Source organism: Gadus macrocephalus, chromosome 20 (assembly GCF_031168955.1).
Source record: "Gadus macrocephalus chromosome 20, ASM3116895v1".
NCBI lineage: Eukaryota > Metazoa > Chordata > Actinopteri > Gadiformes > Gadidae > Gadus > Gadus macrocephalus.
The window spans coordinates 23,084,656-23,100,296 of record NC_082401.1 but is presented as its reverse complement, the minus strand read 5'-3'; the positions used below and the strand labels follow the sequence as shown (position 1 = coordinate 23,100,296).

Here is a 15,641-nt window from a genome sequence, read left to right as displayed (position 1 = left end):
ACACACGCTCCTGCTATTCTTTTCCCTCTTCTTCAGTTCAGAGAACCAAAGAATCACTACACATGACCTTGGACTGGTCCCGTTTGAGGTCTATCCATTTCCTGTAGTGTTTGCCTCTTCAGGTCTTTCCCTTTTACAACACATTGAGCATTTAGACTCAGAGTAGTCATAGTGTGTGTGTGTGTGTGTGTGTGTGTGTGTGTGTGTGTGTGTGTGTGTGTGTGTGTGTGTGTGTGTGTGTGTGTGTGTGTGTGTGTGTGTGTGTGTGTGTGTGTTCACGTTAGTGCTTTAATGTCTAACTCCTGGGAAGGTACTGCAATTTGGCTGTTATTGATTCACCCAGCAGTGCTCAACTAGGTTCCCTCCTGGCTTACTCCTATATCATACACACACACACACATGCTAAGGCAGGCACAGCAGGCACATACAACCTTCCTAATTGTGTCCCGTCGCCACTAAAGACAAGCATAAATAGGAGCTGTCAGTCACAGGATCTGCTATAGGAACAGGAACAAATTGTCGTAAAATATTTTCAGATCAGAAGGATTGATGAGGACTCCCAACGGGTGTCTTTCACTGATTTCCCCCGTGAGTGTGTGTGTGTGTGTGTGTGTGTGTGTGTGTGTGTGTGTGTGTGTGTGTGTGTGTGTGTGTGTGTGTGTGTGTGTGTGTGTGTGTGTGTGTGTGTGTGTGTGTGTGTGTGTGTGTGTGTGTGTGCGGTGCTACTTCCCCATGCAGCCCGACATATGAACCCCTTCCCCTCCTTCAACAGAAGCCAAAGACCCTGTGAATGAAATATGGGTTTTTTTCATCACAGAACAAACTGTTCGATTGAAGGTGAAGCGGCTGACCTGCGCCTGATGATCCTGTTAACATTCTGCACACACTCTCTCTGAGCACAGAGGGTTCAGTATATCAGACACATCTGTCATATATATATATATCATATATATCATAGACTGTTGTTCCTGTCTGTATCTGTAACTTGTCTCCCTGTGTGTTTCTTTGTGTGTGTGTGTCATGTCGGTGTGTCCATATGTCCACGTGTCCATGTGTGTTTGTGCATTTGTCAGAGATTTACAGGGAAAGAGTGACGGACAGTGATGGAGAGATAGTCAATGCATGAGACACACAGACACCTAACACTCAGATACACAGCATACTCACATGCACACACACACACACACACACACACACACACACACACACACACACACACACACACACACACACATACACACACACACACACACACACACACACACACACACACACACACACACACACACACACAATCTTCTTCTAGTTACAAGTTTTCTCCATTAAAAGTACTAACAATACTCACTGCAATATACGAGATCTCCATCTGCGGTTTCTTATACATATTCTTATTTTTTTAATGTATTATTTAACCTTCATACCCGGTTAGAACAAACCGCTACTCAAATCAACCTAAAAATAGCTTTATGTGGTGAGGCCTTTCATAGCATTTTTCAATTGTACCAAATGCACTTCCTGTGATTCCCTATAATTTTAAAACACAGTCTTCTCAAAGAGGCTTTAGCAAATTGACTCCTGCAGTCTGCAGTGATTGCTTATGAGCTATTTCCATTACTTCTACAGTGGCAATGGCAGAGGTAAAAATAGTGTTGCTAAAGAGTGTCTGTGTCTGTGTGTGTGTGTGTGTGTGTGTGTGTGTGTGTGTGTGTGTGTGTGTGTGTGTGTGTGTGTGTGTGTGTGTGTGTGTGTGTGTGTGTGTGTGTGTGTGTGTGTGTGTGTGCACGCGCGTGCCCCCCCCCCCCCCCCCCCCCCTAGGTACCCAGTTCTGGTGCCTTCTTGACATTGTGCCCATCAAGAATGAGAAGGGGGAGGTGGTGCTGTTCCTGGTGTCCCACAAGGACATCACCGAAAACAAGAAGGACCAGGACCCTGAGCTGGGGGGTGAAACAGGTCAGTACCACAAACCAAACACCCCCCAGTCCAGACTAGAGCTCAGTATGGTGGACCTACGTTTTGATATGGTTGGATTCTCACTAGGGCCAGCCATGCTGTAAATGTATTGAGTTACAGTATGGTGAAGGTTCTCTGGATTACGTCTACCATACGATGAAAGGAATGTCAAGTAGTACCTTGCAATCTAGGTCCAGCAAATTAAGTTATATCTGTGCCTAGAAAAAGTAGCATTCATGGAAGAAATTCTTACTTTTTTCTGTCATAAATGAGAAAATGGTGACAGGAGGAGTGAGTGAGGAAGAGTGAGTGAATGCAGAAATGCCGACGTAGAGTAGACACCAAAGAAGAGAGATAGAGGGGGATTAAGGAGAGAGAGAGAGTGAGAGCAAGAGAGTAGAGTTGAATATATTGCCAACAATGTATTTTCCAGCATTTCTCCATCGTTCCCACGCTGATTTCTGGCATCCAATTTAATTCAGATAGATAAAGGACAAGAGGGTCTGCGGGATATGGGGGTCTTGTGTTCCCGTATACACAACCATTTGAAATCAATCCTGGATGTGCTGAACAAATGTAATTTCTTGAGCGAGAATGAAAGCCAATTCAGTTAGAAGGGTGGGTATACAGCGAGGAGGAAATGCTGTCATACCGTCAGGGACCGCACCGCTAATGGCAATTGTAAACTGGAAAGAGAACAACAAGAAAGATTATTTTTCTTTGTCTGTGTGGGGGCGGGTTAATAATCCGTGGTTTCCCTTAATCCTTTGCCAGGAGGAGCGATGAATGGGTGATGGTGTTTATGGTTCAGCCATTTCATACCAATCATTATGGGATGTTTAGATATTTAGGCTTTTCTGTTGTTGCTCTTTATGCTTTGGTTACACAGCCACACCTTATCCTGGGCCCCGGTCGCAACCAACAGGAATCTATTTGTGACAGAACAGCCATAAGCACTCTACAGATTTCTATAAGTACTATACTCTGAGTTTTCTGCAGAACATTGGTTTTACAGATAGCTGCTAACGTTATGAGTTCATTCCTAAGCTTGACTCAATTATCATTGCCTACTGATCCTTTAATCATACTAAATCCAGACATTATGATTTTCCTTAAAAAAAAAAGAGCTGTGCATCAATTTCATGCCCATATTTAAAAAGCTTTACCAAAACAATGACAGAACCAAGTGACAGAGCCTTCTTCCAAACCCAAGTGAACCCACGTATAAAGAGCTTTGCTGTGCGTGAATGACATTAAGGTCCAGGATAGCCCCCAGCCACGCCGCACCTAGCCCACCCTAATGCCACCACCCCTACGTCTGACCCCACCACACCAGACGAGGAGACGGGCCTGAAGGTGCACCAGGTGACACGGCCCCCGGGGTTCAATGCTAACCGGCGGCGCAGCCGCGCGGTGCTCTACCACCTGTCCGGACACCTGCAGAAACAAGACAAGAGCAAGCTGAAGCTCAACAACGTGAGTGACTCCTTCCCGCACTCCATGAGAATTATTCATTGAATTTATCCAGCGCTTCTCAGGGTACCAAATGCTTTACATGGTGAGTGTGTCTGCATGTGTGTGTGTGTGTGTGTGTGTGTGTGTGTGTGTGTGTGTGTGTGTGTGTGTGTGTGTGTGTGTGTGTGTGTGTGTGTGTGTGTGCGTGTGCTTGTGTGTGTGTATAGGGAGAGGGTTATGACACCTTATCCACTACCAGTGTCTCGCACCCACTTTGGTGCTGCACGACCTAAGTGGCACACAAACACATACACACACACACAATGATCCACAAGGACAAAGCAGATATAGCGGTCGAGTTGTAAAAAAAGGCCAGGGGGGATGGTGGATTTTAACTTTTAGGGGCAGATCATTTGTGCTGATGACAGCGCATATAGTGGGAGACCAACGGTGTGTATATAATAATGTATTATTATATATTTTTTGGGATAAAATAAGAGCGATGACTACTGTCATCGCTCTTATTTTATCCCCAAAAACGCAGCTGATCGGACGCATCACACGGTTCGGAGCCATGCATCACTTTAAAGGATTTTAAAAACGGATTCTTATTCTTTTTTTTCAAAAATGTATTCGGCAGAGAAGGGAGACTAGCGTTGCTCACTGGTTGGAATGAAAGGGAGAAAAGTGGACAGAGTTGCCTGCGGAAGCGATGTCTGAGATGCAGAGACAGCTTTACGCTGTGTCTGTCTCGTACGGTGTGGAATGATAGGCTCGTGAAGGCACTATTGCGCAAGAACGCAGGCGCGCAGCAAGCGTGCCTGTGTGCTTGCGCAATAGCATACTGCCCGAGAATGTAGTGTTGCTGTCAAATCTGTCCCTGGGAAAAGTAACGTTGCGCCGAATTGAAAAAGGAAACCACTATAATGAAATAGCGGTAATATTTCCACATTAATTGATACAATAACAGGGGATGGGAAGGGGGGGTGGCTGTTTCAGAATTGTTATCATTTTAATTCCAAAGGGGGATGCCATCCCCCCTAATCCCCCCTCAACTCGAGTGCAGTGCATACATGCACACACAAATACACGCAAAGAGGCTGACAGGCCAAATGTCAGACATTGTCGCAAGGACAGCATCAACCGTGAGAAAAATTCAATAGTGTCACGATAAGCTTGGATACAATGATCGATATTATCGTGTTGCAGTAGAAGCTTAGCAGAATAACTTGCTGTCTCTGATATTAAGGTCAGCAGCAGCATTCACTCTAACACTCATCTCACAAATAAGACTTCAGACTATTTATGAATAATAAATAATAAAAGCAGACAAGTTAGTTGTCGTCAACATCCCCCATAAAGTGTTGCTTTAACATTCTAGGACTGCTGGGTCCAAGATTACTGAAACCATAACAGCGCCATAAGCTCAGCTCCTGGAAAATGCTGTATTCCCTGTGTCCCTGTTGTTTAGATAATTGTCTCTCACTGCAATGCATTGATACTAGATTATGTAATGTCTTATTGTGTGTGTGTGTGTTGTGTGTGGGCGTCTATGTGTTTACGTTTATGTTTATCTGACGGGGATTTGTGTGTGTGTGTGTGTTTGGGTTTGTGTGTGTGTGTGTGAGTGTATGTGTGTGTTAGTGAGTGTGTGTGTGTGTGTGTGTGTGTGTGTGTGTGTGTGTGTGTGAGTGTGTGTGTTGTGTTTGTTTGTAAGTGTATGTACGTTTGTGTGCATCTGATGTGGATGTATGTGTGTGTGTGTGTGTGTTTTTGTTTGTGAGTGTGTGTGTGTGTGTGTGTGTGTGTGTGTGTGTGTGTGTGTGTGTGTGTGTGTGTGTGTGTGTGTGTGTGTGTGTGTGTGTGGTTGTATTGTCATTGTCCCCTGTCAGCAAAAAGGACTTCACAACAAATAAAGAAATCCAGTGAGGAAACGCAGGTCTGTGTGAGAGAAAGACAGGAAGGGAGAGAAGAGTGAGTGGAGAGGGAGTGAAGACACAAGGTGAAGCCAAAGAAGAGAGAGAGAGCAGGCGAGAGAGAGAGAGAGAGGTAGAGAATACACACTTCACACATCGCGTGTTGTGGGTGAAATTCCAATTCCCTTTTGTCCGGATCCAGAACATGTTTGGCGACAAGCCGCCCATCCCAGAGTACAAGGTCGCCGCCATCCAGAAGTCCCGCTTCATCCTGCTCCACTACGGCACCTTCAAAGCCGGCTGGGATTGGCTGATCCTGCTGGCCACCTTCTACGTGGCGGTGACCGTGCCCTATAACGTGTGCTTCACCGTGGTGGGGGGGCGGGACGAGGGCAGCGGGGGCGGCTCGCGGAGCCCTCCCAGTGTCAGCGACATCCTGGTGGAGATCCTCTTCATGCTCGGTACGAGAGCACAACCCACACCCACACACACACACACACACACACACACACACACACACACACACACACACACACACCGACACACACACACACACACACACACACACACCGACACACACACACACACACACACACACACACACACACACACACACACACACACACACACACACACACACACACACACATAATGCTTCCCTATACCTATTCTTTTTGGAGAGATACTGTTGTATTTTGGAGACTTGACTTGAAAGCAGTTTCATTTTTATGTGAGCGGGGCTTCCCTTTTTAGATGGTGTGTGTGTGTGTGTGTGTGTGTGTGCGTGTGCGTGTGCGTGTGTGTGTGTGTGTGTGTGTGTGTGTGTGTGTGTGTGGGGGGAGGGGGGGGGGGCTATAACATCTTTCAAAATATTAATTTCTTCATGCATTTGCTACTCTTTTCAATGTGTTCAAATGTAATATTGAACAAATATATATTTGATACATTCAAATAGCAAAGGCCTATATAGAATTTTTATTTAAAGAGGAACACTCCTCTTGAATGGTTTCGTCATCACACCCCAACTGTGTAATATTGGTCTGTGATCTAGATCCACAACGGTTGGGCCGGGGAACTGAGAGAGAAGCGAACAATACCTGGCATGCGGTTGTATTCATCTTATGCACCGTTGGTCTATTCTGTGGGCTTAGGAAATGTCTGCTTTGGCCGATCCAATTGTTTTAATCTAAAAAGGGCTGGATTCCATTGATCCACTCTCAATTGTATTTGAATGATTCCATACCTTGTCACTCACCCAAGGCCCTGATAAACAACCTGTTAAGGTGAATTCGTAAGAAAGACGATGTTAAACTTGTGCGTTCTCAGGTGCTATCAGGTGCTGCGAGGCAGGACCATCCAACAAATGAAAAATAATTTGAAACAATGCAAAGATGTCTCACTTGCCTAATTAGCCACCACTAATGCCAACGGCAAGGCAGTAAACACATCACAAACCCACATTAGACTCAGACACGTCGTAAAGGTGGCTGTTGCATAATATTATCTGTAATGGCGCAAACACATGGAGCAAGGGACATGAGCCATCCTCAATAAAACATTACTTATCACTGTTCACTTATTTCCCAGCAAACATTTGGTAGTCTGGGTGTCTGTAGGGTGGTTCTGCAAGGGCTGCACAGTGGACGGGAACCCTTAACGACCTTGCACTGAAGATGTCAATAAGCCTGGCAATCGAATTACATGACAAACTCCACCCCTGTCTCATGCTAATCCTCTGGGCAGTTAAACAGCTGAATCTTGTCAGTCGATCGCCCATTTAGCTGACTGGTCCCATCTGTTCAGAAACACACCCCGATTGTCCACAACAATGAGTAGCCATCCCTAACTTCCACTCCGTTTTTATCCTGAAATGGTTTAAATTATTGATCAATCCATTTTGTATTAATGATGAATGCCGATGTCGATGAATGCCACGTCTCCTATCCTATTGGTTCATGTACAGTGTGAGAGTAACGAGATTACAATTTCCGTGTAAAATATCTTTGGGCATTCCAATCCTTTCATTACTTTCTTCTCGTGGCTTATTATGACAATGTAGCAGACATTAATTATTTGGCTACATCCATCATAAATGGGTATTTTGCACACAAAGTACAGAATCCATGGATACTAAGAGTATAAAGACAAGGGAGACAAGGGGCCCATACACCACCAAGCAACAATTTAGTTATCAGTTCAGCTTTTCTTAATTTTTTAATTTTTTAATTTTTATCTTTCTTTCTTTTGACCTTCTTTCTTTGTTTCTTCTTTTCCTTCTATCTGTCTCTGTCCGTCTGTCTGTCGGTCTTTCTCTCTTTCCTACCGGTATTATTTTGATCATAATTTAATGGCCTGTGAAGCATTTTATGGCATGAAAAAAATCCAAATATTAAATAAATACACATGCTCATTAGAAGCGGTCAAATGAACCACGAAACTCGAAACGTGTTAATAACTTCATCTTTGCTCAAGTCATCAACAGGAGTGAATTTCAACATCAATGTGTGTGTGGTGCGGTCACTCTTACAGACATCCTGCTGAACTTCCGGACCACCTTTGTCAGCACGTCGGGCCAGGTGGTGTACGACGCCCGCTCCATCTGCGTCCACTACGTCACCACCTGGCTCTTTGTTGACCTCATCGCTGCCCTGCCCTTTGACCTTCTCTACGCCTTCAACGTCAGTGTGGTGAGTCAGCCACCTCCTACATGCCATTAGGCCTCTCCTGGGGATGGACAGTGTGTGTGTTTGTGTGTGTGTGTGTGTGTGTGTGTGTGTGTGTGTGTGTGTGTGTGTGTGTGTGTGTGTGTGTGTGTGTGTGTGTGTGTGTGTGTGTTGAGTTCGGAAACATAACTGCAAAAACGAATCGTCTCCACGACACATTAATGCGTTCTATTGGTTAAAAAACGCAATAAGAAGAAAAGCCTTTCATATTTTCTTCCTTTGATGAGATGCTCAACAGCACACATTCAATGTCCTCACTAATAGACAGCTGGCAGAGAGCCAAGCTCACAAAGGGGGGAAATATGGCTGCATGATCGCATCGGCATTGCACTGGTTCGGTTAGTTTGCACATCAGCCAAACAGGCGGCAAGGAGCCAGCACTCCTTAAACCAGCTGTTGTGGGAGACACCACTGATTAATATTGGTGTTGCCAAACACGCAGCACTTCAAATGTATTCACAACACAGAGTACACACGCATGCCCTCGGGAGGGTTTTCATATCTCTAGAACGGGTGTGAAGCGCTTTGTGCCTTTGAGGGGCAATAACATTTTGAAGCACACCATTAAGAACCACAGTAAACATCGCACACTTTTTACTAACTTTTTTTTTCTTGGATACACGACTACTGAGATCGAGGCTTTTCTCAGACCTTTCTAACACACCCCAAACTTTGCATTGCTGTAATGAAATAAGTGCAGTGCGTGAGATAAGATTTAACAAAGTAAAAGTAAGATAAAAATACAGGGGTAATTATGCGGCATAATTATGCGGCCTGTCGCTATAGACACCCTGCTATTAAATTAAAGACTATAATCTTAAAAGAAAAAAATGTTATCAGTGTTCCGATCCAAAACGGTTTTCAACAAGTTATTAAGGAGGTATTGGGTTGTGTGTCAACCTGTCGCACCCTACCACCCCCTCTCCCCTCTCCCCCCACCACCACCATCGACAGTACTTTGGCGTTCACCTGCTGAAGACGGTGAGGCTGCTGCGGCTGCTGAGGCTGCTGCAGAAGCTGGAGCGCTACTCGCAGTACAGCGCTGTGGTGCTCACCCTGCTCATGTCCATGTTCGCCCTGCTGGCCCACTGGATGGCCTGCGTCTGGTACTTCATCGGCCGCAGAGAGATCGACGGCTCCACGTCCTGGGATATCGGTGAGTAGCTGCTAACGCTAGCATGCTAACGCTAGCACGCTCACACGCGTACGTTGCTATTTAAGATTCGGTAGTTAGATTAGATAAACAGTTATTAATCCCCTGCAGGATAAATTTGTTTGTTGCAACAGCCCGTTAGCAGTGGACAAACACAGGATAAAAATACAATACACTACAATAAAAATACAGTAGAGTTAGTAAAGTACTAATTCAAACAAAAAGACGCTAAGGTAGCCTATATGCTAGACTAAATGCTAAAGTAAGGACAAGACAAACAGAAGAAACAACAGCAAACAGGGAAAACAAAACCGACGGTGTAAACAATATAAATTATAAATTACAAGTGTAATGTGTAATTAGTGTCACAAATGCAAGACGAGCTCATGTCCGACTGGTGTTTTGCCTTGTTTGGCTTCATGTGTATGTTGACCAATCGTGTCGCTTGGGGGGGCAGGGTTCTGTAAGCAGGTTATTGGCTAAAGCAGAAGCCAAACCCGGGCCAGCACTAGTAAACCTTTCCCATAGCCGGTGGGAAGACAAGATTAAACAGCCTGTCAGGACACCAATGTTCTTAGACAAAGTGCCTGTTAAGGTTTCAAATCAACACTGTCTCAGCTGTTTGTTTACAGTGTCAGCTTAGCATCACAGACAGCTCTCTGTGTGATGAAGCTCCTCGCTAACTGATGTTTTTAATAACATGTGATATGGTTGAGCATATATATATATATAATATATATTCTGTCACTTCTCTTTCTCGAAAAATGTAACCGAGAGGGTGTGGGGCTTAAAGCTCACAAACATGCAAATTAACAGACGCCGGCAATGTCCCAGGGAACAAATGTGCCTTTAAATCCTTTCCTCTGTAGTACGGCTAGACGTGATGTGTTTATCCTTTCTCGCATGAGCCACCCTGTGAGATGTCCAAGGCCACCCTGCCCGCACGCACACAATTACAAAGTATGATAGAATCGGGCGAGTACACACAATAAAGTACACACACACACAACAACAACAAGTGAGGGGACTTCATTTTTGCAAATTTCAGTAGTCTGAAACTAAGGACAAATATCTACATAGGTATCTGTCAGGTAGAACACATAGCTGAACACTTATTCCTCTTTTTAGAGCACAGATGAGATCTAGACAAGTCCAGGCATTCTTGTCATGCTTGGGCGACTTTGGCTTTCTGCCCTCATTAAAGGGAATGAATAGGTCCTTCATGTCACACGGCATTCATTCTTATTATCTCACATCCTGTTCTTCCTGACTCATACATTCTCTCTCTCTCTCTCTCTCTCTCTCTCTCTCTCTCTCTCTCTCTCTCTCTCTCTCTCTCTCTCTCTCTCTCTCTCTCTCTCTCTCTCTCACTCTCTCTCTCTCTCTGTGTGTATTTTTTATCTCTTTCACTGTCTCCCTCAATCTCTCTCTACTGTGATTCTCTCGGTATTGATGGATCCCATGCTAGACTTCTGGTACGTTGCTGTCTCAGCAAACTACCAACCAATAAAGTTGCAGTGACAGTCTGGCCAATATGTGTCACTGTCCAATCCCGTCACCGTTCACTCAGGCAACAGACAGTTTCATCCGGTCTTTTCACCCCCCTTCCCAGTGACCCTGACTCTGCCTCGCGATAAATGTTTGGGAACAACATGAATGTAACCGTTTCAGGCCTGACAGACTTCTTTGTGTGTGTGTGTGTGTGTGTGTGTGTGTGTGTGTGTGTGTGTGTGTGTGTGTGTGTGTGTGTGTGTGTGTGTGTGTGTGTGTGTGTGCACCTGTGCAAGGCAGGACTGTACCTGAGTGTGTGTGTGTGTGTGTGTGTGTGTGTGTGTGTGTGTGTGTGTGTGTGTGTGTGTGTGTGTGTGTGTGTGTGTGTGTGTGTGTGTGTGTGTGTGTGTGCACGTGTCTGTGTGTATGTGCGCCTGTGTGTGTGTGCACACTTGCACATGTGTTAGGAGGCGTGTCCTTTTGGTTGCTACTGGACACAAGACTTTTATCTGCAGCTCTATTAATAATTCAAGGCTTGGCGGAGCTCTGTCTGTCCCCTTAACCCCTGGTGGGGCACACAAACATACAGCAGCCAGCACCTGCCCTCTTCTCCAAGGGAAAATCGACCTAGTGTTAAAAGAAAACATGATGATTTACTACCATCAACGTTTGGAATACAGAGGATGTGACAGAGAGTGTTTGGGGTAACCATAGACAATAAGGCTTTATGTGTGTACCTGTCTGTTAACTGTATATAGCTAAAAGTAATGCGATAGTATTGAGTAATACGTAACATATTAATTTAAATTTAAGTAATAAGGTATATGTAATGTATTACCTTTTGTAAGTAAGTTAACTGACACTATAGAAGAGAAACAAAATAGAAGTATGATGAAAAATAAGAACATTAAAGAGAGGACAGATCAACATTATTCCTAAAACATCAGCCAAACAGACCAGATGGGTCGTTGAACAGGAAGGAAACAAAGTAACTGCATTTCATCGTAAAGTATCTGACCCAAGTGGTCAGCAGGAGCATGAGAACGACAGACGTCTTTTAAAGTCACCTCTTAAAGAGAGCATGGACTCACCTGACAATAAAGTCATGGCCAGGTGCTCAATCTTGGTTATAAAGTGTGTTTGGAGAGGAGAGATGGAGAGAGGAGGGTAGGGGAGAGGAGAGGGGAGATGAGAAGAGAGTGGAGGAAAGGAGAGAAGATATGACAGGAGAGGAGGGGAGAGGAGAGAAGAGAAAAGGAGAGATGAGGAGAGGAGAGATGAAGAGCGATGAGGAGAGGAGAGATGGAGAGGAGGGAATTGAAGAGGAGAGGAAAGGAGAGGAGATGAGAGGAAAGGAAAGGAAAGGAAAGGAAAGGAAAGAAGAGGAAAGGAGAGGACAGGAGAGGAAAGGAAATGAAGGAGAGGAGAGGAAAGGAGAGGAGAGGAAATGACATGAGAGGAGGGGAGAGGACAGAAGAGGAGGGGATGGGATGGGAGGGAAGAGGAGAGGACAGGGAGGACAGATGAGGCGAGGAGAGGACAGGAGCTGAGAGGAGATCAGGACCATGGACAAATACATTTCAGAACCACGGAGAGCACTTGAGGGAGACTCAAATTCATGCACTCAGAAACATGCTGTCCTTGATGTGAACTCATGTTGATGCACTGCGTGTTTAATATGCAAAAATCATTATCCTCCATTTTTGAAGAATTGCTCTCGTTTTTTTTAAAAGCAATTTTCACATTCTTAAAATGTGATCAAATATTAAAGTAGTAGGGAATTTCGAGCACCGCAGCTCCAAATTCCTACCTTTCCCTCCCCGATAACGTACATTAGAAGCATCCCGTTCCAGGCGTTCAGTCGTGATTAGAGATCACCTGGAGTGGGTACATTATGACGAGGGGGAGGGAGGAATTTCGAGCATCCCAGCTCGTTGAAGACAAGAGGTGAGAATGCGAGAGAGATGGAGCCTCTTCAGACTGAGGGCTTTCGGTTTAATTTACTCTTCGGTCGGCCCTTTGTCAATTTCTCAGTTAAAAAACGTATAATTGATTGTGTATTTGTTGTTGTTCTCCTTTCATGCGAAAATCCTTGAGCCTGTGGTAGGTGTGAGACACTTCTCTCGTACAAGTTTTCCCGCCTGTTTAGACGGCGGCCTTCAATATGCAATTTGATTCAAAAACACTTGTGTATAAACACAAGGGCCATAGAGTGCTGACATTCTTGACGCTGCTGGCTAGCACTACAGTCTAACGTTTGTCGATCTGTTTACCTGTTCGGCTCACTGCGTTGGATAAACACAACGACGCCTGCGATGGTGCCAACGAATCGTTAACCACTAAATGGGCTGTTTACCTTTGTGTCAGCTGACACAAATGGGTTTGCAAATGGTGGGTTGGAATAAAAATATATATTTTATTTTCCTTTTGTGTGTTTAACTCAATACCTGTGTTGTCGAAATGACGACCCAAAAAAAGGAAAAGGCAAAAGGTATTTGTTGGTATCGCTGATGCGCACGTGTGTGCCACACACGTACGCCTCGTCGCTACAACCTATCAGGAAGGCTAATGTCTACATGTTCCTGTAAGCTGAACACTATTTCTGCCACATGGTATAATTACCCATGTGATTAGGGAACAATGAACTGATAGTTGTCACAAGAACCTCATGGCTGTGTTATCTTGAAGTCTGTAAATGTTTTCTTTTCATATGCTGATCAGAGGCGGAAAATCGTTTGTAGGAGTTCCATGACGCTCCATGTTCAGTGATGAATAAGGAGAGTTGTATGGAGTTGTAAACGGTGATGAATAATTTAGGGTTTGAAATATTTGAAAATGTGAAGTCGTCAAAGCACACATCAAATTTAGATTCCCTGCTCAGCCTATCAAAGTCCCATTATGAAATTCTCTAACTTATATCTTCTGAATATGAGTATAAACCAAGAGGACTGACACCTATCAGAACACAAGTCAATGACTTGTGAACCCTGACAGGCCCATCAGTATTGCTCTAGCACCCCTTCCTAGAAACACCTACGGTTCTCCTTTCACACATTATTATACAATTATCATTTAGTATCATAATTAGGGGTCCGAGCAGCGAAGCTTCTTGGTCCCCTATTGTTGCTGTACTGTTTTCTTTTTCCCTCAAATTCTGTAAAAGTCATACTGGAGCCTATACCGTAAGTCGAAAACTCTTGAAATTTTCAATAACCCCCACTACCCATAAACCCAAATGTGTGGTACTGCACCAGCAGGTGGCGCTATTGTAAAGAATCATGAATAATAATAATAATAATAATATTAATCTCTAGAATCAGATGCATCTATAAAACCCTGTAAAAATGTTTACTTTTTCCACAATTTCGTATTAAAGCTAAAAATGATAAAAAAGATTCACAGGCTACAAAAATACTCAAAAATTCACCAAAATCGCAAAATCATTAGACCAAGCCTCAGTCATCAAACAGAATTTTTTTCATTTAGTTCCATTTGAGAAATATTTGCCAATAAAGTTGGAGCAGTTAGCCCATTTTTCTTAAATGACCATTTTGTTATTGTATAAAAAACGACTATTATTTTTATTACTATTATTATATTATTATAAGGTGGATACCAATACCCCCCACTAGCCATAAACCCAAATTGTGGTACTACACCCAAAGGTGGCGCTATTTGAAAAAATTATGAACTAGCCTTATTTGTCCTTACTAGATTGACCTGGACTCAAAATTCTTTCATCATATTAATCTCTAAAATCAGATGCATCTTTTTCAACCTGGTCTTCTGCTCTAAAAATGTTTACATTTCCCACAATTTCATAGAAAAGCCAAACGTCCACAGTCTCAACCCATTTTGCCGAAATGACCATTTTGTTATTGTATAACTACCATACGGCTATCATTAGGTGGATACCATTAACAGTGCAAATTTTCAGATCTGTACTATTTTATCGCAAAGAGTAGGGGTTTCCCCGGTGTCCTGGCCCATCCAGGCTCAATCAATCTGGCCCCCTAATCACCCTCCTGCATAAATGTCTGACTCATTAATTCCCTCACTCTCCACCTCAAGCTGGTGTGTGGTGAGCGTTCTGGCGCAGATTGGCAGCCGTGCATCACCCCAGTGGGGGCTACACACTGGTGGTGGTTAGTGAGGTTCCCCGTTCACTGTAAAGAGTCTTTGAGTGTCTAGAAAAGCGCTATATAAATTCAATCCATTATTTGTATTATTATTATTATTATTATTATTATTATCAATAGACATTTTGACCATGTGAATGAGGTTGCAGTTCAGGTTTATCAGTGGCTCAATGGGATCACCTTCTACAGGTGATCCTTAGGTTGAGAGTTCAAATCTGATTATAGCATGCTGAACCTGACATTCGGCCATTGCTTTGCAGCTCACCTGAATGCCGAGGCACAGTATTGCACTGAGTGGAACATCTTCATCAACATCTTTCCTTCAAAATTATTTGCCATATTTATATATCTTCCATTTTTGTGTTCTTGACTTTTAATTTTGCTCGGACCCCGTTAATCACCACTTGCGGTTATATTTTATTTTGTATCGGCCTAGAAAATCCCCTGCGGAGGTAGTGGACATTTAATCTTGATTGACAAGTGATAGAATCTCGTCCAGACAGGATCTCTCATGGAAGCATTGTTGAGACACATGCTAAGCTCATATGTCGCTAACCTTCAGCCAATAGGAAGCATTGGGAGTGTCGAATGCACATTTTTATGAAACATCGCCATGATGTGCCTACTATTACTTTATGACTCTCCGACTCTGAGGTCTTGCAATTCTTTAAATCAACATTGTTTGTAACATTATCCGAAGCAGCTTGTGAAAACGGGGCTTATGGATGATTGGATTTGTTTAATGCTGAAACTGTTCTGATAAAGCTGATGAACTCAATCTTTCTGAAATAACAAATCGGGTCCGCTGAGGGAT

The 15,641-nt window shown here is 43.8% G+C and overlaps 2 protein-coding genes across 2 annotated transcripts in view; one reads left to right on the top strand and one right to left on the bottom strand.

Moving 5' to 3' along the window:
* The window catches only part of akap11 (A kinase (PRKA) anchor protein 11), a 178,985-nt gene that overhangs the window by 14,206 nt on the left and 149,138 nt on the right, over nucleotides 1-15,641 (bottom strand). The window lies entirely within an intron of this gene.
* Nucleotides 292-15,641, top strand: part of kcnh3 (potassium voltage-gated channel, subfamily H (eag-related), member 3) — a 22,844-nt gene continuing 7,494 nt past the window's right edge. The window contains exons 1-6 of the mRNA XM_060039495.1: nucleotides 292-310; nucleotides 1,816-1,950; nucleotides 3,287-3,426; nucleotides 5,524-5,782; nucleotides 7,851-8,008; nucleotides 8,999-9,200. Coding sequence (XP_059895478.1) covers nucleotides 292-310; nucleotides 1,816-1,950; nucleotides 3,287-3,426; nucleotides 5,524-5,782; nucleotides 7,851-8,008; nucleotides 8,999-9,200 — 913 coding nt within the window. The remainder of the gene's footprint in view (nucleotides 311-1,815; nucleotides 1,951-3,286; nucleotides 3,427-5,523; nucleotides 5,783-7,850; nucleotides 8,009-8,998; nucleotides 9,201-15,641) is intronic.